Source organism: Trachinotus anak, unplaced genomic scaffold (genome assembly GCF_046630095.1).
Source record: "Trachinotus anak isolate AG129_WGS33_773 ecotype Australia unplaced genomic scaffold, CSIRO_AGI_Tana_v1 ptg000008l, whole genome shotgun sequence".
Lineage (NCBI taxonomy): Eukaryota > Metazoa > Chordata > Actinopteri > Carangiformes > Carangidae > Trachinotus > Trachinotus anak.
The window spans coordinates 28,546,979-28,574,652 of NW_027273859.1; the positions used below are offsets into that span (position 1 = coordinate 28,546,979).

The window sequence follows — 27,674 nt, forward strand, 5'->3', positions numbered from 1 at the left end:
AAATTGTACTTAACTACAGTACTTGACAATACAGAAGTACACCAAGGTTTGACCACTTGATGGTCAGTCCCAGAAACTTTGTGCTGCTGACCCGCTGCTACTGATGGTCAGTGGTGTGTGATCAATGTGTATTTCTGAAGTCAATGGTAGCCTCCTTTGTTTCCCCTGTGTTTAGGAAAAGGTTTTGGTCTTACACCTTACTGCTAGCACCTCTTCTCTGAAAACTGTTTCACCATTGTTGCTGATGAGGTCCACCACTGTTGTGCTGGTGACGGAGATGTAGCTGCTCATCTGGACAAACCAGTGAGGTCCAGGACCCATCTCCAAAGGAAGGTGTTAAGACCTAGCCCACTCAGCCTCATTATCAGGTGTGGTGGGTTGAATTTTTTGAAGCATGAGAATAAAGTCAATAAATAGCGCCCAGACAAAAGTGACCTTTGCCTCCATGTGGGAAAGGGCTGGGTGGAGGATAGATGCTAGAGGCATCTTCGGTAGAGTGGTTAGGGAGGTAAGGAAACCGTAGGGGTCAAGTGTGATGGAGTTGCTGGATGTAATGTTCTGCAAGACCAGTCTCTCAAAGCACTTCATGATGATGCTATGGGGCGGTAATCATTCACACAGCTGATTTGTGAGGGTTAACCCCATAAAGGGTCTTCCTCACATTGCTTTCAGTCACTTGCAGAACCTGGTCATCCAGGGGAAGGATGGTCAAATTTAGCATTGAAGGTCATTAAATCTGGAAGGGAGGTCACAATTCTGTGTTGGGGATTTACAGTCTGTAATGGCCTGGATGTCCTTCTACTAGCACCATGTGTCTCTGCTCTCAGTAAAGGGTCTGCTGACTCTCCGTACAATAATTCTGTTTTCCTTTGCTTTTTCTGATGCCATGTGGTGTTATTTCTGTTTTCCTCCCAGATCTGGATGCAGCGTCAGGGATCTTCAGGAACATCCAAAGCCCTATTGTCAGTAAGTGGCTGCAACATAGACCAGTGAGCAGAACCGCACAGTGAGCAGCTCCGTTTTAACAGCCAGTGTTTGGGTATGAACACTGGATTTGAGTCTGTTGAATCAACACAGAACAGATTGACATAGGAATTGTCTACATGTGAACCATTCAAGTTTGGTATAAACTCTGCCTTTTCCACTAACCTTACAGACTGCAGCAACACCTGAACTGTATAGATTTAACATGCTGACAAGCCTCTCTGTACTTGGAGAGAATGGGTTTGCTCATGAAATGTAACAGGGCCGCTGCTCATCTGGGGAGAGAAGTTTCTCTTTCAACTCATTCATTTCTTTTTCATGTTTTTTCTGCAGTTCTTCCACTTCTTGCCTGTCACTGTCTTCATCTTGGGTCTTGGCTTGCTCTTTCAACTCTTTCAGCTCTTCTTCATGTTTCTTTTGCAGCTCATCCATTTTTTCTCTCTCATTTTCTTTATTTTCTTCCACAAGTTTCTGTTTGAATTCATTCAGTTTTTGCTCATGTTGAGTCTGTAGTTTATCCAGTTCTTCCTTCTGATTTTGTTGCTGCTGGGTCAAAAATCTCAGTTTCCACTCATTAATTTCTTGGTCATGTTGGATACACAGCTTAGTCCTTCTTAACTTATGTTCTTCTTTACTTTGGGTCAGAAGTTCCTTATCCAATGATGTCATTTTTTGTTTGTGTTTTTTCTTGAATTCATCCAGTTGTTCCTTCTCTTTTCTTCTGTTTTCGATTGAAAGCTCTTTTATAAGATTATCCACCTCTCTGTTGTGTGTTTCCTGCATCAACCTTATTTTTTTCCTATTTTCTTTCTTTTTAGTCAGAAGTAGCAGTGTCAAGTCCATCATTTCTTGTTTATGTTTGTCCTGCAGTTCTTCCACAACTTTTTTAAGACTTTTTTCTTTGTGTTCTGAGAGATCCATTAAGTTGTTATATTCCTCCTGTTTCTCCTGCATGTTTTTCTCATGTTGTTCCTTTAGATCCATCACTTCCTTCATGTGTTTTTCTATCGAAGCTGCAAAGTCTCTCTCCGATTTCTCTTTGAACTCATTGAATTCCTCAGCTTGTTTTCTGGCCTCCTCCTCATACCTCTTCTTCATATTATCCATTTCTGTCTTGTAGTTTTCCTCTAACTCTTTACGCTCCTTCTCTTCCTGTTCTCTTCTCATTCTGTCCTCTTCTTTTCTTTTGTTTTCAGATTTTTCTTTTTCTTGCTCGTATTCTTCTTGGAGCTTTCTAAGTCTTGTTTGTTCCTCCTGTTTCCTCTGTTCATCCTCTTGTTCTCGTTTTTCCCACCACTCTTTTTGTACCTTCTCCCAGGCCTCTTGTTGTTTTTTCATCACCTCTTTATTCTCCTGCAGCTTTCTGTCATAGCTTTTCTTTGATTCTGATTCAGATCTTATTTTGTCCTCCAGGTCTTTAATTTTTTGTATCCACTCCTGTCTTTGAATTTCTTCCTGTTGTTTCTTCTTCCTGTCTTCTTCTTCCCTCATTTCCTGTTCTTTCTGTCTCTGCTCATGCTGCTTCTTTATCTTTTCCTCCATGTCCATTAGTTGTTTGTCTCTCAGTTTTCTCTCTCGTTCAATTTCTGCTCTCTGTTCTTCCATTCTTCTTTTTATTGCTTCCTTTTCTTCCTTATGTTTTCTTTCTAGTTCCTCCTTTTCTTTCTTCATCTCTTCCTTCTCCTTCAGAATCCTCTTAATTTCCTTCTGTATCGCTGCTTCAGCCTCTTGCAGCATCTCATTTGTGTAGCACTTGCCACCATTTCTCTTCACCATGATGTCACCAGTTTTTATCAGCTCACTGACTTGTGTGCGATTGTGTTTATCATAGTTATTAAACACATGGTATCTTCCTCCACACTCTGAGATCAGGTTCTTGAAGGAATCATCACATTTATTTTTGATAAATTCTTCAATCGAGACCTCCTCATGTTCCAGTTTATCTCCTCCAGTTAAAAGAATGATGGTGAATTTCTCAGCATTATTCCCAAAGACTTTCTTGATGAGTTTCAGTGTCTCCTTCTCCTCTGGTGTGAATCTGCCGATCTGTAACACCAGCAGGAAGACATGTGGTCCTGGAGCCAGGAGACTGATACATTTCAACATCTCCTCATTAACCTCTTCATGGGACAAACTATTGTCAAACAGACCAGGAGTGTCGACCACAACAACAGGACGACCGTCCACTTCACCCTGAGCTTTGTGACAACGTTTGGTGACTGACGTTTGACTAAGTTCAGCTTTAAATTCCTTTCTTCCCAGAATGGTGTTTCCTGTTGAGCTCTTTCCATTGCCAGTCTTCCCTATCAGCACAATCCTGAGACTCTCTGGACTCTGAGTCTCTTCATCACCTGTGAAATGAGAGGAACTGGAGTTACTTTAAGTGCTGAGAGTTTGCACATTATATAGATTGTAAGATACAAGTCAAAAATTACCCATTCACAAGTTTTTCTTGATTTGACTATTTTTGACTTTGTAGAAGTGAAGACATCAGAACAATGAAAATAGTGTTTAAAAAAACATATTTCATATTTTAGATTTGTCAAAGTACCCACCTTTTACCTGAATGACAGCTTTGCACAATATTATATTATTATTATTATTATTTAGATAAATTATTTTTTATGATCTTATTATTATTATTATTGTTTACTGCATAATTCCTTATGAGTTTTGATGCTTACAATATTCTTCTACAATGTAGAAAAATAAATAAATAGAAAAAAAACACACATACAGTGCATCCGGAAAGTATTCACAGTGCTTCACTTTTTCTACATTTTGTTATGTTACAGCCTTATTCCATATGGATTCAATTCATTTTTTACCTCAAAATTCTACACACAATACCCCATAATGACAAAGTGAAAAAAGTTTGCTTGAAATTTTTGCAAATTTATTAAAAATAAAAACAAAAAAAAAAATCACATGTACATAAGTATTCACAGCCTTTGCCATGACACTCAAAACTGAGCTTCAGACGTTTCTACAACTTGATTGGAGTCCACCTGTGGTAAATTCAGTTGATTGGACAGGATTTGGAAAGGCACACACCTGTCTATATAAGGTCCCATAGTTGACAGTGCATGTCAGAGCACAAACCAAGCCATGAAGTCCAAGGAATTGTCTGTAGACCTCTGAGACAGGATTGTATTGAGGCACAGATCTGGGGAAGGGTACAGAAACATTTCTGCAGCATTGAAGGTCCCAATGAGCACAGTGGCCTCCATCATCTGTAAATTGAAGACGTTTGGAACCACCAGGATTCTTCCTAGAGCTGATCACCCGGCCAATCTGAGCGATCGGGGCAGAAGGGCCTTAGTCAGGGAGGTGACCAAGAACCCGATGGTCACTCTGACAGTGCTCCAGCGTTGCTCTATGGAGAGAGGAGAACCTTCCAGAAGGACAACCGTTTCTGCAGCACTCCACCAATCAGGCCTGTATGGAGTGGCCAGATGGAAGCTACTCCTCAGTAAAAGGCACATGACAGCCTGCCTGGAGTTTGCCAAAAGGCACCTGAAGGACTCTCAGACCATGAGAAATAAAATTCTCTGGTCTGATGAAACAAAGATTGAACTCTTTGGCCTGAATGCCAAGCGTCATGTCTGGAGGAAACCAAGCACAGATCATCACCTGGCCAATACCATCCCTACAGTGAAGCATGGTGGTGGCAGCATCGTGCTGTGGGGATGTTTTTCGGCAGCAGGAACTGGGAGACTAGTCAGGGTCGAGGGAAAGATGAATCCTTGAGTGGCCCAGCCAGAGTCCAGACTTGAACCCGATTGAACATCTCTGGAGAGATCTGAAAATGGCTGTGCACCGATGCTCCCCATCCAACCTGATGGAGCTTGAGAGGTTCTGCAAAGAAGAATGGGAGAAACTGCCCAAAAATAGGTGTGCCAAGCTTGTAGTATCATACTCAAAAAGACTTGAGGCTGTAATTGCTGCCAAATGTGCTTCAACAAAGTATTGAGCAGAGGCTGTGAATACTTATGTACTGTACATGTGATTTATTTTATTTTTTAATATATTTGCAAAAATTTTAAGCAAACTTTTTTCACTTTGTCATACAAAAGTTAAGCGCTGTGAATACTTTCCGGATGCACTGTATACATACATAGACACACATGTTTTTTTTTTTTTTTTTTTTTTTTGTAAATTTTAATTTTTCAGTACTTACAACTGACTATTCCTTTTGTTTTCAGGTCCTCAAGTTCAGTCTGCAGTTTGGTGATGTGTTTCTCTTGTTGTATGATCTTTTCTATTTGGGAAAATGCAAATGTTTCTGTTGTGTAGCAGGATGCTTTGTCTTTATAGGGTCCCATTTTTTCTAAGCTATCAAACAGTTCAGGGATCTGCTGCTTGTCCTTGATGTTGAGAACAACAGATCTTCCTCCACAGCTCTGAAGCAGCTCCTGGATGTCTCTGCTCTTTTCTACAAAGTTAACAACAGCTGGAGCTGTAGGATCTGACTCCACAGTGAACAGAATCATGGTGAAGTCATTGACTTCAGAGCTGAATGTGTTCTGGATGGTCTCTAACTCTCCCTTGTCTTCATCAGTGAGGGGACCCACAGGTAGGACCAGGATGAAGGCATGGACGCCCTCAGGATCACAGAGGGAGATACACCTGAGTGATTCCTTCATCACTTCCTCCTGAGGTTTTCCATACAAGGCAGGAAGCTCCACCAGGGAAACCCGACGTCCACACACCTCTCCCTGATGTTTAACACACTCTGAGGAGTTGGAGACTGAATGAAGCTCTGTCTGACCTAAAATGACCTCAGCTGCTGAAGTCTTCCCTGCTCCTCTCCTCCCACACAGAACCAGGTTCAAAGCTGGTTTCATCTGTTCAGACTCTTCAGTGAAGGTGAGGAAGGTTCCTTTGTTTTCATCAACAATGTTCTCAATCTTCTGCATTAACTGATTGTAGTCATTTTCAAACATGTTGCACTGTCTTCCTCCACAGTCTTTAAGCAGCTGAGTCACAGTGGATTGTGTTCCCCTCTTCTTCTCTGTCATGACGGCCATTAAGTGCTTAAAAGCATCTTGACCAAACAAACTCAGGATGAACTTCAGTGTTTTTCTGTTCTCCTCAGTGAAATCAGAAGGCTTCACTAACAGCAGCAGAACATTTGGTCCAGGAGAACAAAGACTCACACACCTCTTCATCTCTCCTCTCACTGCTTCCACAGACAGACTGAACACATCTGGAGCTTTCACCACTGTTAATGGTTTTCCTCTCCACTCTCCACTGGCAGCCTCACATTGCTTGTGTCGGTTGACTTTTAAAAATTTAAACTGTCTGCTGCCAGTAATCAATTTCCATAGTGTTTTCTTTTTGTCCTCCCTCCTCCCAATTATCACGATCCTGAGGTCAACTGCTTTGAAATGACACAAATAAAATGTTAAATTGAAAAATATTGTTACTGTATTTACTGGGATAACATGTGGTTTACTTACACAGATGGGATGGGGTATATTCACTGGGCGTTTGCACCTCTGTATAGACACAGTCATATCAAGTGTGATTCTACAGTCATTAGTGATTAATTGTAAAAGTTGTAATTTACCAAGTGATTGTCTTGCACTTACCAACAGCTTGTGTAGGATCAAATTCAAAACTGGTTCCTTTCTCTTTTTTCAGGTTTTCCTGATCAGAACTTAAATCTGCTTCCTCAGGGTCATCACAGCTCACATGTCCATTGTCCTTTTTCCCAATTTGATCCAACCGCGTTAACAGCTCTGGATGTTCAAGGTTCTCTCTCCTCAAGTATCTGTATCTGCAAGTTTTCTTCATGTCCTTTAAGGACAGATTTCTCATGAAGTTCTCACCTGAACTCTCCTCTCTGGGTGCTGAGATCAGAATCAGTGAATGATCAAATGATTGATCACTGAATATATTCAGGACTCTGCAGAGCCTCAGGTTCTGTTCCTCAGTGAAGTCTTCAGGCTGTAGAACCAGCAGGAACACATGAGGTCCAGGATCAGAGAGACTCACACAGGTTTTTACATGCTTTCTTAGTTTGTCATCAGAGATGTCAGGATGAAGCAGATCTGGGGTGTTGATGAGAACTATTTCTTTCTCCTTCCACTGTCCTCTGACTCTCTGACAACAGTCTGGTTCTTCCTCAGTGTTGAACACGTTCTCTCTCAGTATGAAGTTCCCAACTGAATTCCTCTCAGACCAGCTGTTCCCCAGCAGAACAACCCTCAGCTCAGACACTGAAAAGAAAATTAGTGAAATCATTTAAACAGTAACCTTTGAGTTAGTTAAATGTATGTACAGTACATTACCTTTATTATGATATCAAGTGATACTGGTCCCAGTTTACAGTTTTTTGCAAGAGTGAAAAATTCATTAGATTGGCCTGTATTCCATTTCTTCAAAATGCAAAGTAATGGACTCCATGGACCCCAGTGCTACATTCAACGTTGGCTCGTACAAAAGACACTTTGGATTGAAAAATGAAATTTGAGTCATCACACAGCCTTTGTGTCTGCGGTTGAATTATTATTTTTTTTTAACAATTTTTTGTATTTCCTTCCTTTTTTTTCTTTTTTCACATTCATTACTGAGGCATGTATTGATTGTAATTACTTGCGACATAAATGCACTCATCAGCGTCGGAAAAGGAAGCACAGGGACTGGATTAAGCGCAGACCTTAAATGATCTCTGCCCTCAGTATCCCACCAACCAGCTCGCCAGAGCAGCCAAACCAATCTCATCTCACGTGCTGTGTTCAACGAGGGAAAGAGAGGGAACAGAACCGACTCCTGAGTGTCAGGAAAGTAAAATGGATGGAGTAAGACTCTGGCTCACTCAGCAACAGGAAATCAGAGACTGTTGTGATCACATCTTTGCAGAGACCATGCTCCATCACAACATCCCAGATCGAGCTGTTGCACTCGATGGGCAGAAGTTTTTGCTGACAGAGTACAGGACTCAGGTGGGATATGGGGAGCTACATTACATTCCTTCAGACTCATATTCAAAAAAATGCACCTTTTCTTTGTGAGTAACATGGAGGAGACTATATCCGTAATTTCGCTGTGCAATCTTGTGATGCACAATAATAAAACTACCGTATTTTCCGGACTATAAGGCGCACTTAAAAGCCTTTAATTTTCTCAAAAAACGACAGTGCGCCTTATAATCCGGAGCGCCTTATATATGGATTAATTCTGGTTGTGCTGACTGACCTCGAAGTGATTTAGTGTGGTACACGGTGCTCACGGCGCTCTGTCAAAATGTTTTAGTAGGACTTTGGTAAACTACAAAGCCGCACCGCTTGCAGCATTACGGCTACCGTAGTCAGGAGCGTTGCAGAGTAATACACACTGTGCTTCACCATAATATTACAGTGTGTGTGTATAAGGACCTATAAGGAGTGATTGTGAATACACTAACGTTTGATTTAGTGGTATCAGACTGTTTTTTTTACGTGTTACAACTGAACAAGGTTCGGAGTTATTGTGAACGCGTTTAATAAAGTCTGACTGACTTATTTGACTGTTTTGTTTGGCTTAATGCGCCTTATAGTCCGGTGTGCCTTATATATGAAAAAAGTTCGAAAATAGACCATTCATTGACAGTGCGCCTTATAATCCAGTGCGCCCTATAGTGCGGAAAATACGGTAATCTTGAATTATTAAAATCTCTCTCAACAGTGTCCTCTTACTGTCTAGCGGTCAAAACCAGGTAATACTGGAATTACAACACCTTTTATCATAAAATCAAGCATCTATTAATTAAACAATGTGATTTGAGAATTGGCACACTAATAATGCTGTAAATTAAATGGTTTATTTACAGCCTTGGAAGGAGGACCACCAATGAAACATAGTAAATTCCAATCTAATTATACACCAGACTAATTCTGGATCAATTCAGTTTGACTCACTGTGAGGTGGCAGCCATTCATAGCTGCTGCTGCGCTTCAGAGGTTGAGCTTCATCTGTAACTATACAGAAATATACACATTCATTTATTCATTCATCCATTATTTCTTTGTCATGTACTCTCTGACATTAACTTAAATCTGAACTGATTCTGGTTTCCTGCACTATGAACTATGATTTGCCACTTACGATCATACTGATATTACTTAATGACTTAAGTTGAGTTGAATTTAGTTGAGTATGTGCACCACAGCTTCTGCTCTCCTGTGACTTTTTGAATACTAAGACTGGTGACACCACTGAACCTTATAATAAATGTTATATGACTGATCAGATTGACAGATTGTCTCATTCAGTTGAACTCACAGTCAGTGCGAAGGCGTTCAGGGCTGCTGCAGCGATCCAGGTAGTTTGAATTATCATCATCATCTATAAAAAGAAAAACACATATCATCCCTCAGACATCTATATTTAAAATCCTTTGGAGTGATACATAATGTTCTGGACACCACCATGTCAAAAACAGTTGTGGTCACTAAACTGTAAAATCAGTTTCATTTTCAGGTATCAGATTTCTTCCTATGTGTTTAGGTTTTAAAATTTTCAATTATTCAGAAATGTCTATCTCTCTGACTGTGCCAATCCATGTGCTGTCAGCAGACACACAATGCCCCATGGGATTAAGGACAGAAATGAGACTGTTAAGGTGTTGCATTAGACAAACTGCAGTAATTATTGCAGTATAGGCAGTAGTAGTAGCAGGTTGACTTGGGATGGTTCTTACAGATCCTATTCAGTCAGTTGATGAGCCTGGTTGGATCAGACTGTTATCCAAAAGCTAAATGTAAACAGATCTAAGGAGAGACAGGTGGAAATCTGATTGCCCATTTAATGTGTGTGAAGGTGTGAAATGATATAATTTCATTTGTTTCTAGGAGATGCATGTGTAATCTGTACTCCTCCCAACTGTGATGAAGAGGTCTGAAAGAATGAACTCATGCAGCTTCTGTCCCAAAGGCTGCAGAGAGGCTACACACATGTTGCAGCATTTATCAGATCCTAATCAGTGCAAGAACTGAATGAGAGAGAGCAGGGCAAGTGCCCTGCTCTCTGGAAGATGAAAAAATAGTGTATTGCTTGTTACTAAATTAACATCTTTCATGTGTTTGTCTTGTTCTTCTTCACATGTTTTTAGCAGTTACTGAACAGGGGCATTATCACCAACTTCTGGACTGGCGTAGAACTGAACCTCATTTTCATGTAACCTGAGAAAACTTAGGGGTAATAACTCTCACCTGGATTTTATCCAGGTATGAGACACTTGAAATGACAAGTGTAAATGTGGCCAAACACTGAGGAATGAGGAGGTCTGGGTGTCAGATTTAGGCCTGTGCAGAACTCTACATGTTGTAACATGTTGTTAAGATCACAGAATACAAATGGAATAAAATATGATGGAGAGTGTGAATTATATGTGCAATGACAATGGCGAAATGGGGGGGTTTATAAACCTATTTGCTTTTTGTAAAATGTCAGATGCCAAAAAGGTTGGAAACCACTTGTTTAATATTTAACAATGTGCTGTAATTTAAATGCTGAACCCTACAACAACTAATCCTCCATTGTCTCACTGCTCATGAGTGAGCACCAGTAACTTAAAGCCAAAGCTAACATTAGCATTTATCCAAAGATATTTGAACCAATCTAGTTCAGAAAGGCTAAAGGTAAGACAGTAAAATCTGTTAAACAAGATAAATAGTTAGTTACTGCTACTTACATTTACCTACAGTATCTGTGCAACACAGGAGCAGATACTCGAGGACAGAGCCACTGATGGAGTGTGGAAGGAGAGACGTTCAACTAACGTTAAAATTAAGACACAGTATGGTCCACTTTAGGAGTGTCTGAAATTGCAATACAAGATTCTTCCAGAAACCAGAATAAGAATACTGTAGAAGCCATGTATTTGATTGGTGTGATACTCCTCTGAGCACCAGGGGGTGTAATGTTAGGCTGAGGCTTTGGCACAGAAAATTTAAGCCACAAGGCGGTAATCATAGGTGTTGCTCATTGTAAAGGAGCAAACAGTTTTTGACAGTTTTTGACAACTTCCTGGCTGTTTTTTGTTCAACTTGTATACAAATCTTGTTGCACATTATGGACATTGCAGATTGCAGAAACCAGCAGTGGACACGCTAAACAATTAAGAGTAGCAACTTAAGTATAGGACTTAGTCACTACACATACAGCAACATTTTACATCTAAAGTTAATGTTATCCTATTATATCCTTTAGTTATCCTAAACATTAATCAAGGCTCTGCTCAAATATATGAAGAATATACTATATAAAAACAACATTAATGCAAGTTAGTTTGTTATATCAAAATTAACCTGTCCAATTAAGGGACATTCTCCCAGAACTCAGTGTTGTTATGATGTGTGTAACATGTGAACAGTGGGGGAAGACAGTGTGTTATCCAGACTAATAAAGACTGGACTCACCTGGTGCTGCAGCTGCCATCGTGTCCTCTGCTGAGAACGTCAGAGACTAATACAGCTGGAGGGAAGAGGAAATCAAGTTTAGCTTCTCATACGGTAAACTCTCATATTGACACACTCAGGCGGCATAAGTAACTCATTATAGAGTGTTTATTTAATGTCTTTGGACAGTGCATAGCGTTTTAGCTTTGTGTCATCAACTGTCCTGTAACATGTCAACTTCATCACAGTCATCATGACATGAAGATACAAACATCAAGTTACAGCTACAGTTCAGTTCAGGTATACCAGAAAGCAGGTTTAACTGACTCTGAGTTGAAGAACCCTGAGATGGAAAAAAGCCATCATCAATTCACCATGGCAACAGATAAAAACAGAGCAGAGCCTCCATTTTAATCCATTGGAGCGACAAAGAGTAATGTTTGACATTAAAGCATATTTATCTAAAATACACAGCAGCAGCAGTGAAAAGTAGGAGCCAGAAAAAAGAGTCAATAAGTTATTAACACTATTACAAGTCATTTAACTTAGTTCTCTAAACTCTAATTTCCTCGATGGATATTGTGCTTGAAACTGCTGTTTGTTCGATTAAATGTTTAAATATATTTATTCTGCTATGACCTGATTGAGAAAGTTCTGCTGGAAATATAAATGAAACAGATCAGACAGAAGTTTATAGATCTATAATTGTAACCTCAGATTACCCAGGAACAGCTTAATGATTTTGGTAATTTTTCAGTTAAAAAAAAAACACTGAAGTTAAAGCTGAGTGTAAATTTTCAGATGTCTACTATACAATTAAAAATTTGCTAAACAGCATTCAATGCCTATATTTCCACTTGTTGTAAATATATACAGTATATACATATATACAGTAACTGAAATGCTATTAAAACAAATATAGAATAAAGCAGTGAGGGTTCAAAACCTCAATCATTAATATTTAAAAAATCGACTAAATGTTGGCGTCTTCATTCTGACTCAGAAATATCACCTCATCTGCAACATGATGGGTATGACTGGAATGTTCCCTCAGTGCTATCAGTCACAACATGAGACATTCTTCACAGATCACCATCTTGTGTCTAAAGCTTCAATGTTTTTTTCTTCTTTATTTTCAGTGATGAATGTGTGGTATGCCTGATGACTGACTGATCAAAAAGAGATAATGTTTGTAAAGACAGGTCTGGGGTAACAAACTAATGACCAAACTGGATTTTAATCCTGTCCTAACATGAACTTCTTTAAATGAATGCGTTCTGATCTGCACCTTGATAAAGACCGTATGAATGAGGAAATCATGCACTTTGTCTGAAGCTTCATGCTTGACAGGAGGAGAAAGGGAGAGAGGAGTCTGTTAAAGAGGAGCAGTTCAGCTTCACAGAGTAAGTTGCTACCTCAGAGTTTTCTTTAGTTTCTTTTAGCATAAACAGAAAAAATTGTCATGAAGAAAAAAAAAAATCTGAAAATTGACATTGAAAAACACATCATAATGCAAATATATCAAAATAAAACAAAACATACACAAATATTTTCAATGCCTATGTTTTTTTTCAGTGCAACCTTTTTCAGAGCCAATATTTATGTTAGTGACAATACAACTTTTTCCAACAAGTGTTTCAATGTCATTGTTTCTTTTTTCAATTCAGGTTTTACTTCCAATACCAAAATTTGATGTCACCATTCTAGCTCCCTACAGCTAATTCTTCATACAAAACATATTTAGGTCTTCACATGGACATATTTAACTCTTCTTATAAACACATTTAAATCTTCATAATTAACTCTTCACACAGCCCAAACATAACTAATTCTTCATCATATTTAACTGATAAACGTAGTTTTCTGATCCAGGTTGTTATGTAACTCTTCTTCATATTAACCACTGGAATTTGAAATGACATAATCACGGCCGATATTCTGTCAATCAGAAGTAAAACCTTTAAAACTCAAACTTTGTCAGTGTCACAGAGAAACCACTTTAAAAATATTCAGTTTAAACACGGATTCTAACTGTATTCCCTGATATCTACTAAGCAAAGCTCTTGCTTGGCAGATATCGGCCGCCATTTGATCAAGTTTCTCTCAAACATCTTCAGGGAACCTTATATTTATCCTGGAACAATTACCTTTATCGACCAGAGACGATGGGATCACAGAAGCCGCGACGCCCGTCAACGTGTAACCGTTCTGACGCACGGTAGTCATTATTACATTGTTAAATATCCATCCTGTGTCGGACCACACCCAGCCTTCACTTGATCCAAACTGCACACCTGTAAAGTTTCCTGACTGTCTCCTTCAGGTTGCGACGCAATCATGGTGCCAAAATGTGTCCACAGACAGAAAGACATTAAACACCGACCAACAACAAAACCAACCTGTTGTCAGGTCAGTTAGTGAATTTCCAAAAATTAATCTTAACACTCACCTGCGGAGGATCAATAACCACTTTTCGAAGTCGGTTTGCGTTTTCTTGCTTTCAAATAATCCATTCTGCTGTCCGCAACCCCAGTTTGACCAGATCACATTTACACACTGAACAAAATTTGCTCGAATTTCTGCCACAGCTGAATGTATTGCAGCGCCATCAGTCCACACCAATACTAAAAGTAAAACTCATTACAGGTAAGCTATCTCTACCTGCAAAAAACAGGCGAAAGGTCAGATGAGATCAGATGAGAGGAGATTTACGGGATTTTTTTTCAGACACACAAACAGTCTTTAACTGTTCCAGAGTCATTAACAGAAAAGGTGGAGAAAATAAAGAACAACATAAAAAGATCAGGCAGTGAACTGTGGAGCTGCTCTCATTATGTTAGAGCTCCACCTGCTGGACATGGAGAGACTCACTGTGCACCAACACCTCACAACCAAAGATGGAAAAATAATGTCAGAAACACTCCACTCAAGTTTACACCTGCACACACCTGACGAATCACAGTAGGTGTGATGCTGGAGTCACTACAAGAGGATGATGTGCTGCAAGATTGGGTATTCTGGTGGAAAACTAAAGTGCTGTCTGTGAACATTTAACTGATATATTTAGTATTTGTGACTAGAAAATTATGTCAATTAACAATAACCTCATTGTGTCAATAGAGCACATTATGTCACAATTAAGTTCACTACTCACTATATTTGTTGTTGCAGTTCATTTGTACAGAATCACTTTGAGGAGACAGGGCTGACAGAGAGACGCACAACTACAAAGACACATCAAACGACCACGAAGAGTCGGGCGAGACCGGTTGGGTCAGGTTCGGTCGTGTCAGCCGAGGAACAGGCCGTGAACATTTGACTTTTGAACCATGAACTGCTGATGACATTGCACGTGTGTTGAAACAATACACTTCAAGATATATCTAAATAAATACAGCCTGTATAAAACAAACCCATTTGTAGGGGTGGAGGGCCTTTGATATGTGTGTGTCCAGGGGCCCATTGATTTATCATCCATCCATGTTCATTTGAGTCATTATTATATTGAGCAGATAATCAGAAGCAGAGTAAAATCAGAAAGCCATTGAAATGCTCAGTGGTCCAGAGACAGGCTTCACAAACCACCTGCTCTCTGACAACATCCTCCCCGGGGGGGTTTGCTGCAGGACTGTGGCTTTGGATGATCAGACTGTAAACAAAGATGGACGTCGCCTTCGTGACGTCACCATCCGAATTCTGAGGAGCGGTCTGGACGTTGAGCTGCGACCGGCGCCATCTTGGCTGCGCTAACTCCCAACTGAGCCAGAGAGAGGCGGAGAGGTGGGGCCGACTTACATGCATGTCGATTTAATAAGTGAGGACAACACCCCCCCTTTAGCATCGTTAGCATAGGTGGTTGTTTGTCTATCTTGCTCGTAGGCTAACTGAAGGCTAATTCATTTTCTAGCTAATTAGCCAGTTAGCGAGCTAAGCTAACAAACCAGATATAGTGAGCCCGGACACCGATACCCGCTGATTTGTGCTCAAATATAAATAAAACTAAACTATAATTTCACTCACCTCAAAAAAGCAGGAGCGCAGACGTCCTCACATTCTGCACCAAGTCAAACTGTCCGATACCAGGAAAATCCTCCAGAAGGCCCCGACGGCCCCGACAGCTAACGGTCAGGCCACTGTCACCCACCTGTCACTCAAAGAGGCCACTCCCTCAATCACACAGAGCTTTAAGCCTTAATCAAAACTGAAACAGGTGAGTTATATAACAATTCACCTCATGTAGTTTCCAGGGAGTGGAGTTAAACTACAGAGAGTTTCTGCACCAGGCTGGAAACATGTTTGAACACTGGAGTCTGTGGGGACGGACTCTCTGCTGCCGCCAGACTCTGGTGGTCGTTACAGGAACTGCAGCTTCTTGAATGGGTGAAGCCATAGACTGTATAGAAAAAGGTTGAAGCTTGTAAACTTTGTAGGTGGGATTCAGTTTTTCTGCTCTGGCACATTTTCTTCTGACCTGCAGAGCTCTTACAAGGCGAGGGCTGGTTTCTCACTTACAGCCTCAAGGTTTTCAACATTACAATAAGCATGGTGGGATAAACTTAGATAAAATGCTTCTTTCGCCTTTTCCCATTTTAACAGGCCTGACATCACTTTGTGTGATTTATTTTACAATTCAATTCAATTTTATTTGTATAGGGCCAAATCATAATATATATTATCTGGAGGCACTTTACAGGGTCAGGTCGAGGCCTTACTTTGTTATATATACTTTGTTTTGTAAGAACTTTGAATTTATATGCATTTATTTAATTTTCTTGCAGACATTTTTTTCTTGTTCATTTGTCAGAATTGGTGCAGTTAACTTTTATGCCTAAGAAATAATTCTCTTTTTAATTTTTTTTATTTATACTGCTTTTCTGTCAAGGCTTTCCTTCTCTCATTTAAGCCGCCTGACTAACTACTTAGACTTATATTTTCCAAATACACACTAAACTCGGCAGAACTACTTTCAGCTACAATACACTTTTTATTATTTTTCACTTCATTGCTGACTGGCTGGTTGTAGTTCTTGTGCACTGGCTGCCTGGATGTTTGACTGTTACAGATCATGAACTATTGAGAAAATATGGTGAAATAAAGTTACTAAGGTTATTTCAGCAGTTTTAAAGATGAATAAAATGAATCTTGAGAGAATCACTGAAAACACTTAATATTTGAAAAAAATAGAAATAGACACATTAAGGACATACAGTATATTGAGGATTATGTGATTTAATTAAGAAATAAAAAAAGGAAGCAAAGCATAAACAAGTTGTTACAAGTAAACACTGAATATTTGTAATTTAAAAATCGAATCATTGGATGTGGGCAATATCATGTTCAACATACATCTGTTAACCACCAGAGATTATCCCATATTTTATTTGAAACACTTCTTTATGATCTCTGCCTTTATGGCAATATTGGATTTTTATGTGATCCTTGTATCAATGTGACTTCTGGATGAGCCAAAAAGAAACACTGATGTCTGGTGATTTTATCCATTAACAGTTTGTCAAATGATCTTTTAGATGATCTGCTTTATGATACAAATAAATATCACAATGCAAAATCACACATACCATGAGAGAGTGTTTCATTCAACTCCTATCAAAAATAATCACTGTTACAGACTGATTATTACAGACAAATGGTTTGAAACTAGATACATGACAACAAAAAGAAGATTAGGTCAAAGTGTGGCCATGTTCAATGTGCAAAATTGAGGACAAAGTTGAAAACTTGCAGAAGCTGTAAACAACTGACACCATTGCATCATTTTGAACACCCTCTGTTTAACATGTAGAACTGGTTACCTTGTATTTTAGTACCAAGCCTCATTTACAGTTGCTCATATTTGCAGTGTTAAAGTTAAAGTTACTGCATTATGTGTTAATACAAACCCAACACTCGCTGTAAGGCCTCTAGTGTTTCAGTGGAGAGAAGGGATTTTAATGCTGTGCTGCAGTTTAGTGTACTGTCTCATTCCCTGTTTGTTTCTGTTGTTTACATTTTATTCAGATGTGTCAGTGTCTTTGGCAGTTAGCAATGGCTTCTCTCTCTCCCTCCATCTCTCCTGCTCTCTCTGTACCAGGTTCATACCCAGTCCGTTGAAAAATAGTCCCTAAATCCAGCAAAAATGTGCTAAGTTATCAACACTGCAAGCTGTAAATACTCCCATAATAGAACCCATTCACCCAGTCAGTCTGTTAATAACTCACAGACATTCATGATTAATGGTAGATAAAATGTCACAATCTGGGCAGCAACTGGATTGTATTGAAGCTGCAGATGGAGCCTCATTGAACTCGTGGAATTCTTCAACTTTCGTCTACTTTCCATGTTTTCTCATGTGAAAGAACATGGACTGGATCTTCTCTGTAAAAAATAAATAAATAAAGAAGGTTTAAGGAATAAAATGAAGTCAGTCCTCAAACCATCTTCTAGTCACCACCATCTAGTCTGTTTGTTCCTGTGCCTCAGATCCTGCTGCCTGTTCCCCTGCTTTCTGCCACGCCCAGTCATCATCCTAGATCCTTGTTTGGAACCTCGCCTGATCCCTGCCAGATCCATCCAGCCTGTAACCACCATAACCTACCCAGCTCTGCTGCACCCGCTCACCAGCCTGCCCCATTTCACCTAATTAGCTGCTCCCCTTTCCTAACAAGCCAGCCCCAAATCATTTGTCCCATCCACCACAAGTCTGCAATAAAACTGCCTGTGATCTGTTAACTGTCTCACTCTTGTCTGTGTTCTGATTTTTGGCTCAACATGTGAGAACTGGCTGTAAGTTGCGTTACTTTAACAAGCCACCTGAGTGTCATCTGAGCACCTACTTCAATGGAAGCAGGAAAACTGAGCTTTTTTACAAAGGAGTCATGTTGGTCAATGACCCAAATTTGCTTAAATTTGATTGTTGATCTAGAAATTGTGCAGAATCTTTAAAAAAATTACATATAAGTTTTGTTTGTAAATGTGTCTGAATCCTCAAACTTTCTGTTTATTTCTAGGTTTATGTGAAAATATTACAGAATTTCAATGTGGTTTCAGACTTATGGACCCCACTCTGTGTAACTGTTAACAGTTTAATAGAATTGTGTAAACTAAGTAACAAACATGGACAGACACATGTTTAAAACAGATGATAGAACTGAATTAATTAAATTATAGAGGAGATGTAAAAAGATGCACAGATGCAAGTATTTTGATACTGAGATGACAGTCCTGACTAGTCCATGAGATTGCTGTACTAATTTGAACAATCAAAATTATTTTATGGAAGTTCATCAGAATTTGATTTCTTGACTGCAAAGGCAGCTCATCCTAACTCACCTCTGGCTCAGGGTTCATGGTGTAACAGCCAATAACCTGAGTGTGCGTGGGCCACAGCAGCAAAGATGAGATATAAAATGGCAATTTTCCAGCAAGGGCTTTTTAGATTGATGTAGATAGATGTCATGTCTCTTGCACTGAGAAGACCAACCAACCTTGCCATCCCCATATCCCCAAAAAGCTTAGCCTCTGTCATAGTTAACTAACAGGTATTTCAAATTTATATATTATATTAAATGTGAATTTCATGTTGAGCCAGATACCTAAATATTTGTGCTCTGTGATTCTCACAATATTAAAACCTCTCAGAGAGAAGTTATCAGTACAATCCATATCTCTGGATGTGGAAAGCAGCATGGACTTTGTTTTATTTTCACTGAGAACTAATTTGAGATGAATAAGATCATCATGCATTGCATTAACATTAAATGAGAGCTGTAATTTCTCAATAGACTTTGAGTAAGAGAGACATTTTGGCTGTCTTTGCATCTCTGTTTCACAGGTGGGCTGCTGGTCACAATGAATGAGCCAGGTGCTGGCAGTCATAAAAAACATGGGGATTGTGAGTAATCTAATCACATGTATGTTGATGAACAAAGCTTGGCTTAATTAATATAACACAGAAAGGCCAATGAAAGTTAAACAGAAATTACTCAAGTACTCACCAAGGGCTATCTAAAGAGTGTGTAGCAAGTGAATTCCTTCATCTTCTTTCTCAAACTCCAGTAATCTATCAGCACAGACACTGAAAAGCACAGAAAACACAATTTAGTGTAGATTCAATTCTGAAGAGCAGAACCCAACACGGTTTAAGTGAGGAAATCACAGTTTTTGTCATTTGGACTTCAAAACTGTGAGCAATCAACCTTCTGTCTTCCATCTTTAAATTACATTAAATGTAAAATCACATTATATGATGCAGACTGAGCTTCTCTGTTCTTTGTTTTGGTAGTCTGATAACATGAGAATGTTAGTGCATGCGCTAGCCTCTCTGTGAAACTGTGGCCCTCACTATGTTTATATAGAAGCAAAGATAGTGACCGCCCATACAACACTGTCAAAGCAAGATCGTAGAACAAAGGACAACAGTGTTCAGGTGAGAGCGACCCTCCAGAATTTCCTCGATTTAAGAATCCATGTTTTTTGGCTAAAAAAGCCTCAGACAAAAGAGACAAAGAGCCCAGGAGGACTGGATATGGGAACTACTGACTCTAATCCCAGTCAGCAAGTGGACCATCAAAACATCCATGACGTTTTTGAAGGTTTTACTGGCTCCATCAGGTTCTTTCCTGCCCTCTCTGTGTGTCTGTCAGTCGTGCAGCTGGTCCCAGCAGACAAGTCTAAGCTTGAATTTCTCTCCCAGTCCAGCTGTGGACCAGAGTCAGGACTGGTCTTTACCAAGATGGAGAACCCTACGAGCTGCTGAAGGCTCCAGCTGGACTCAGATCTGGTTTTCTTCTCCTCCATGTGTCAGTAACTTGATGCTACATCATGTAACATGTCTGTTTTCATTAGTGAGGCTACAGCAGCAGGATAACGTTAACTAAACTGTTGTTACCCTTATTTGTTCAGCTAATGTTGCTATCGCTAACTGTCAGCATAGTTGTGGAGCATATCACGGTAATGCTAGTGCGAGCTAATGGTTGTGGCTGAAACACGGTAATTTTATTCAGTTGTGCTTCTTCTTGTGTGTTTAGTGGCAGTTTTCACTGGGCTTCTTAACACTTTACTGTGAACAAAAAGGAAGTGGGAGGCCAGAGTTGTGGCAAGCGTTTGTTTTGGTCCGATATGCTGTGTGACATCTAGTGGCAGTAATTATTATATGTACCGTATTTTCCAGACTATGAGGCGCACTTAAAAGCCTTTAATTTTCAAAAAACAGTGCGCCTTATAATCCGGAGCGCCTTATATATGGATTAATTCTGGTTGTGCTTACTGACCTCGAAGCGATTTTGTGTGGTACACGGCGCTCTGTCAAAATGTTTTAGTACGACTTTGGTAAACTACAAAGCCGCACCGCTTGCAGCATTACGGCTACCGTAGTTTTTTCGTAGAATTTGAGGGATTTGTGGACGAGGAATGAGCTGAAAAAGTGAGTGTATTGTGTTGTATTTTACGTGTTATAACTGAACAATTTTGAGAGTTATTGTGAATACGCTAACATTTGATTTAGCGGTATCAGACTGTGTTTTTTTTACGTGTAACAACTGAACAAGGTTGGGAGTTATTGTGAACGCATTTAATGAAGTTTGACTTATCTGACTGTTTTGTTTCGCTTAATGCGCCTTATAGTCCGGTGCGCTTTATATATGAAAAAAGTTAGAAAATAGACCATTCATTGACTGTGCGCCTTATAATCCAGTGCGCGTTATAGTGCGGAAAATATATATATATATTTGTATAAAATTTTTAAAACACTGTTTATTAGGATCTTATTAAACAGCAGAATCGTTCTGACTCAGTTCAGTTAAACTCACTGTCAGGTTGCAGAAATCCAATGCTGCTGCACATTGTGAATTGCAGATCATCTTCCACTGTAAAGGACAGAAATACACAAATTTATTCATTTATTGCCATTGAAGGGGAAAGGACATAAATGTATTTAAATCTGAATTAATTAATTGGTGTTTTTATTTGTTGATTAAATCCTACAGTACAAACACTGTAAATTCAGATGTTATTAAACAGCAGACTACTTCTGACAAGGAATGCAGCCCAACAACATCCAGCGCCTTTAGGTAATCAGAGCGAATCTCCATCCACCCCCGGAGCCACCGAGGAGCTTTTTAACCACCTCAGCAACCTCAGCCCCAGTGATGAGTGAGTCCCCCCAATCACCCTCGGGCTCTGTGTCCTCCTTGGATGGCATGCAGGCGCGATTGAGAAGATCCTCGAAGTATTCCTTCCACCGCCGGACAACGTCCTCAGTAGAGGTCAACAGCACTCCATCCCCACTGTAAACAGTCAGGACAGAGCACTGCTTCCCTTTACTGAGCCGCCGGACGATTTCCCAGAATGTCCTCGAGGCCGACCGCAAGTCGCTTTCCATGGTCTCACCGAACTCCTCCAATAACTGAGTTTCTGCTTCAGCAACCGCCAGAGCCGCATTCCGCCTGGCCTGCTTGTATGCATTAACTGTCTCCGGAGACCCACAGGCTAACCAAGCCCGATAGAACTCTTTCTTTAGCTTGACAGCTCCCCTCACCACAGGTGTCCACCACTGGGTCGGGGCTTACTGCCATGACTGGCACCAACAACCTTGTGACCACCGCTGCCTCAGCAAGGGAGGTGCAAAACTTGGGTCCACTTAGACTCAATGTCCCCATCTTCCCCTTGTATGCAGTTGAAGCTCTGCTGGAGGTGGGAGTTGAAGATCTGACAGACAGAAGCCTCCACCAGACGTTCCCAGCATACCGTCACTACACGTTTGGGCATACCAGTTCTGTTCTGCATTCTCCCCCACCATCTAATCCAGCTCACCACCAGGTGGTGATTAGTTGACAGCTCCGCTCCTCTCTTCACCCGAGTGATATGCGGTCACAGATCAGACGAAACAACTACAAAGTCGATCATTGATCTACTGCAAAGGGTGTCCTTGTGCCACACGCACTTATGAACATCCTTATGCTTGAACATGGTGTTCATTATGGACAGACTGTGCGTAGCACAGAAGTCCAACAACAGAGCACCACTCTGGTTCATATCAGGCAGGCCGTTCCTCCTAGTCGCCCACCGCCCGATCTCACTGTCTTTGCCCACGTGAGGGTTGAAGTCCCCCAGCAAAACAATGGTGTCCCCTTGTGGTGCACTGTCTAGCACCCCACTTAAAGACTCCAAGAAGGCTGGGTACTCCGAACTACCATTCGACGCACAAGCACAAATGACAGTCAGAGACCATTCCCCGACCTGAAGGCACAGGGAAACGACCCTCTCATTTACTGGGGAGAACTCCGATGTTAACGCGCCAAACTGGGGGGCTACCAGTAGCCCCACCCCTGCCCAGTGCTGCTCACCCATGGCAACTCCAGAGTGCAAAAGAGTCCAACCCCTCAACAAGAAATTGGTTCCATAACAAAAGCCATGCATTGAGGTGAGCCCAACTATATCTAGCCGATACCTCTCAACCTCACGCATAAGCTCAGGCTCCTTCCCTGTCAGAGAGGTGACAGTCCATGTCTCAAATGCCAGTTTTGCAGCTGGCTAGCTGGCTAACTGTCAGCATGTGGAGCACATCACAGTGATGCTAGCATGAGCTAATGGTTGTGTTAGATTGTTTTGTTGGTTCTGATGTTCACACAGTAACTTTATTCACTTGTGCTTCTTGTTGTGTGTTTAGTGGCAGTTTTCACTGAGCGTCTTCACACTTTACTGAGAACAAGGAGGAGCAGCAGGAGGTGTGTACGACCACCCACTTGTTTTGGTCTGAGGTGCTGATGGTCCAGTTCAACATCTAGTGGCCGTGAATATCACATACAGAACCTTTAAAACACTGTAAATTCAGATCTTGTTAAACAGGAGAACAGTTCTGACTCAGTTCAGTTAAACTCACTGTTAGGTCGAAAATCTCCATCACTGCTGCTTGTCTTTTGCATGATTCTTCCCACTGTAAAAGAAATATACAAATTTATTCATTCATTACCAGTTAAGACGAAAGGCCAGAAATGTATTTCAATAAAAACAGTTAATGATGGCTGATCATTAGAATATCAGATTACCTTAATTTATTATTTTATGCAAAAAAAATATTTAACCTGAACAGTCAGCACAGAAAACACAGATCCAGATTATATTTACGAGTGAGGAAATCACAGTTTGTTTAATTTGGACCTTGAGGAATCAACTTTCTAGTTTCCACCTTTAAATTAAATGTAAATTTACTCAACATTATGCAGTACTTATTAAACTTGTTAAACTTGTTAAACTCACTCTCAGGTCGCAGAGGTCCACTCATGCTGCTGGTGCGCTCTGTGGGTTGTGGATCATCTTCCACTGTAGGACAGAAACACACAAACTTATTCACTCATTACCACTTAAAATAAAAGGGCACAAATGTATTTCATTCAAAACTGTAACTGTAACTGTGACAGCTGATCATTAGAATATCAGATTACCTTTATTTATTTTTTAATGCAAAAAAAATTAATCTGAACACAGTTTAAACACAGTGTAGTGCAGCTTTAATCCAAAAGAATAGACTGAAATTAGATTTACTAGTGAGGAAATCACAGTTTCTTTAATAATTCAGTGAAAATAACTGCCTGGGGTCTTTGCCAAGATGGCTGCCGTGTGGCGAGACATGCCCATAAGGACTTTGGTAGTGCTCTATGAACTCACCATCATCTGATCCAGAGAACAGGATCTGGATCATTTTCTTCAGGCTCCTTTTCTTCTCAATTTTCCACTGGTTTTCCACAACTTTGTAATAATCCTCACTGCTTTTCTCTTTGTCGTAACCTGCAGTAGATCACCAGAGTTGCTTCATGTTCATTAAATCAACATGGAGCCATTTATTCCAACAACAATAGTAGAAAAAAATCCAAAACCATTTTTGTCAGAATCACGTCTTGTTATTATTTTCCCTGTTACTCTGACCCACCTGACCTTTACTGAAAGAAGGATCAAACATGGAGCAGCATAACTATTTTTAAATCACTAACATGCTCCCTGTAGAGTGAGATGTGTCTGATGAGGAAACCACTGACAGAGTCTCTGACCAACAGAGAGACAACATTTTTAAAACCACTTTCAAATACTTTTAAATGTACAATTAGAATCAAAAGTGACCATTATAACAAGATCTGAATATTATAAGCTTCATAAATGAGGAATCATTTCAGGATTTCTGTGTCTGTCCATGGTCCAGATAAACATCATGGAGTCTGGTGATTCAGGATCTGGACTGTTTTTAACATATTTGTTTGACTCAGTTGGTTTTTCAGCAACATTGACTCATTTTGTTTAATCAAATATCAGCTGAAAATATTGATCATCTTGATCTAAAGTATTTGTTTGACTTGTGATGTCATCAAAGTGAGTCCTCATGACCATATTTGGGCAGTAATGAGTTATATTTTGTCTGTTAAGTACTTCAGCTTCACTGATTAGATTGTACTTGTTGGAGTTTTTACAGCACATACTTTTACTGCAGCAGATATTTAGAGAAAATCATCACTTTTACTTTCTGACAACAGTGATCAACAGTGATCAATAGTGATCAACAATGATCAATAGTGATCAATAGTGATCAGAGAGAGGGTTAGATGTGCTGGGGAGCTGCTTCACAGCCCCTGACCTCTGTCTGAACATCTATAATATGACACCATTACAATATGAATCTGACCTGGATCCTGTGCAGGAACCTGATGGTTTAGTGTGGACATTAGTTTACACTGCTGAGCTTCAACATTACAACACACTGACTGACAACAATGCTCTTTATTCATCACTGTGGATTCAGATTTTAACCACTGCTCAGCAGTAAAATTATCTCATGTTTCAAATGAGAATTAAAAATAAAGAAATAATGCAAACTAAAACACAAGATGTGGTTTTAGATACAAACTACTTTTCAATGCATATAACACTTGGTCATATTTTTACAGACACTAAATCTGGGTTGTAATTAATGTTGCACATTTCTGAGCATTTTAATTAACCTGAAGAAACGAACCCTGCAGAGCTGAGCCTCAGTCAAACTGCTGAGAAAGTAGAAAAGTCTCTGCAAACACAACAGAAACCAGAGCAGTTAAAGAGCTTTTAGTAAACCGATGGTGACCTGGATGAGTCGAACACAATCTCTCACATTAGAGGAGGAAACTGGTCTCTGCTGAGCGACACAGCCGCATGATCGATCTGTACATTTATCGATTTTCTACTAATAAGGTGAATCTGAAGCCTCCTGCAGTTACATTATTAACTCTGTGAACTAATACAAACCAGCAGACTACATTCATTCTCTTCAACTGCGTCTTTTATCTGTTTTTGAGGAGTTTACTCACCGAATAAAAACTGCGTCACAATCTGAGTCCAGGTCAAAGTGAAAGTAAAAAACTCTCTGACTCCCTGCGGTGAACATGAGAACTGCAGAATCCTTGACTCACGTAAACGCACCACGACACTCAGGTAAAAACAGCCTTCACAGGTAAATGTCCCGTTAAAGTACAGAAGCGTTTTCAGCTCAATGTGCTGAAGTATCAAAGTAAAAGTACTCAGAGTACTCACTCTGCAGGAAAATACTCCCTGTAACTGATATTATTATTGCACAGTGTTAGGCACTGATGCATTATGGGACAAGACAGGAAGACGAGACAGACATTTCAAAATAAAATAGGAAATTCACTGTTTTACTGTTGTAGCAGGTCAAGATGTCGCTGGTTCCTCATGTATGAGTTGTTCTGTGCAGTGGTTCCCAACATAAGGTTCAGGGTCTTCAAAGGATCACAACAGAAATCTGGTGGGTCACGAGATAATTATTGATCCTGGAAATGATTAAAATTAAAATTCTGCCTAATTTGTGATCAGTTTTTGGACTTTTCTCTAATATTTGGTTTTATTGTGAAAGTTTGGTCCAGTTATTCAAATTAAAGCATCTGAGCAGTTTAGAGGAAATCACTCATAAACATCTGAAACATGACAGATTGTCACAGTTTATTTTCTGTGAAGGGTCATAAAGTTCAGACCCACTGGTTTAACCTTTAACAAGATGTATTTTATAAACTTACCATGTTTCTTTATGTAAAATGCTGTCAGATGAATGAAGTGGAGGGAAGAGGTTAATATTTCTCTCTCACATGGTGTGAACATCAAATTGAAATGTTCCAATAAAGCAGACGTACATCAGACGTGCTGAAGTACAGTAGTACAGGACCTGAGTAGATGTACTTGGTTACTTCGCTCCCCACTGATCAAAGTGACAATAATGAGAACAACCACATCTTGCTCTGTTCATATTTTACATCATCACAGTGAAAGGTGTTTTATTCAATAGACATTAAAGCTTTTCTACGTCTTCCCTGTTTGCATTTGTCTTTTTTTTTACTTTTCAGTCATGTATTTGTATCACACTGTACATTCATGTACCTTTATCTTACACCTGTGCATCATGTTTATCCTCATTTATCAGTTTTCTGTTTCATGTGTCTGTTGGTGGTTGGTTTGTATTTTTGTTTGTATTTGTTTTATCTCCAATACTCTGATACTAAATCTATAAGACACACAGTTTACTGCCTGTGACTGTGGAGCTTTACATATCTGTTTTGCAGTTGTTTTCTTCTGCCTCCTTCCTACGTCTTCTTCTGTATTCAGCAGGTTCAGGAGTCACTGCATGTCTTCAGCATGATGGAAAATGTAAGTGCAGTTTGTGGTGAGGAGGAAAACATGATGTGAAAGTGAGTTTTTGCCGTTTTAATTTTGATATTTTAATATTGTGTTTAGCTTCCTGGCTTTTTCTCTCCTATAATTAAAGTTCATTCATTATTTGCAAACTGAACTGAAGGACCATGTTTCCCACTGTTACTGTATCTGTAGGAACAATATCAAATACACAGCTGTGAGGAAAACCAGGGGCAAAGTCTCAGCTTGTAAAGAAAATGGGTTTATTAGTGTTTGTGTGATCTGTCTTCTGAACTGTCTGGCTTGTGGTAGGATCGTTCATTCATGCAGTCATTCACCTGATGAAGCAGATGTTGAACTAGCAGTTGTTTCAGCTAAAGGTAAAAGCATGTCCACAGCAGCGGCCATTTTGAAAGGAGTGTGTGTGTATCTCAGGATCAAAGTCTCAGTTGTTATATCCAATCAGGCTGCTTGTTTTGTCCTGACCCACCTTTTGAATTCTGCAGCTCAGACCTCAGTGAGTCAGTTTCAGTGTGGAGTCCCAGCCGTCCTTCATGAGCTCGCAGGTGAACTGATGAATCCAGGTGAGTGGCCTCAACCAAAAACATGAGAACAAATAAAATATACACTTGGCGACAGGATGAT

General features: G+C 39.9%; 1 protein-coding gene across 5 annotated transcripts; it reads right to left on the minus strand.

Moving 5' to 3' along the window:
* Positions 1-1,220: 1,220 nt before the first annotated feature.
* LOC139624681 (uncharacterized) lies at positions 1,221-26,011 on the minus strand. Of its 5 annotated transcripts, XM_071483978.1 has the most exons (14): positions 25,697-26,011; positions 24,033-24,152; positions 23,625-23,687; positions 23,248-23,301; positions 21,176-21,232; positions 19,364-19,443; positions 15,390-17,744; positions 11,391-11,445; positions 9,253-9,315; positions 8,889-8,948; positions 6,579-7,208; positions 6,447-6,485; positions 5,165-6,367; positions 1,221-3,335 (listed from the first exon to the last, which is right to left on the minus strand). In XM_071483978.1, exons 8-14 carry the CDS (start codon positions 11,407-11,409, stop codon positions 1,231-1,233), a joined length of 4,119 nt encoding a protein of 1,372 aa, XP_071340079.1. In that variant the 5' UTR covers positions 11,410-11,445; positions 15,390-17,744; positions 19,364-19,443; positions 21,176-21,232; positions 23,248-23,301; positions 23,625-23,687; positions 24,033-24,152; positions 25,697-26,011; the 3' UTR covers positions 1,221-1,230. The 5 variants fall into 5 exon arrangements, with proteins under 5 accessions (XP_071340079.1, XP_071340081.1, XP_071340076.1 ...); XM_071483980.1 differs by lacking the exons at positions 15,390-17,744; positions 19,364-19,443; positions 21,176-21,232; ... (2 more) ...; positions 24,033-24,152; positions 25,697-26,011 and adding exons at positions 13,517-13,686; positions 13,819-14,546 and having other exon boundaries at positions 5,165-6,364; XM_071483975.1 differs by lacking the exons at positions 15,390-17,744; positions 19,364-19,443; positions 21,176-21,232; ... (2 more) ...; positions 24,033-24,152; positions 25,697-26,011 and adding exons at positions 13,517-13,686; positions 13,819-14,546.
* Between the last annotated feature and the right edge of the window lie 1,663 nt (positions 26,012-27,674).

What these genes read in the sequence shown, in the direction of transcription:
- LOC139624681 (XM_071483978.1), bottom strand. An exon ending in TGAACGCCTTCGCACTGACT is followed by an intron (nt 8,949 to 9,252) that starts GTGAGTTCAACT and finishes ATTTCTGTATAG; the next exon opens with TTACAGATGAAGCTCAACCT. An exon ending in ATATACCCCATCCCATCTGT is followed by an intron (nt 6,368 to 6,446) that starts GTAAGTAAACCA and finishes GTCATTTCAAAG; the next exon opens with CAGTTGACCTCAGGATCGTG.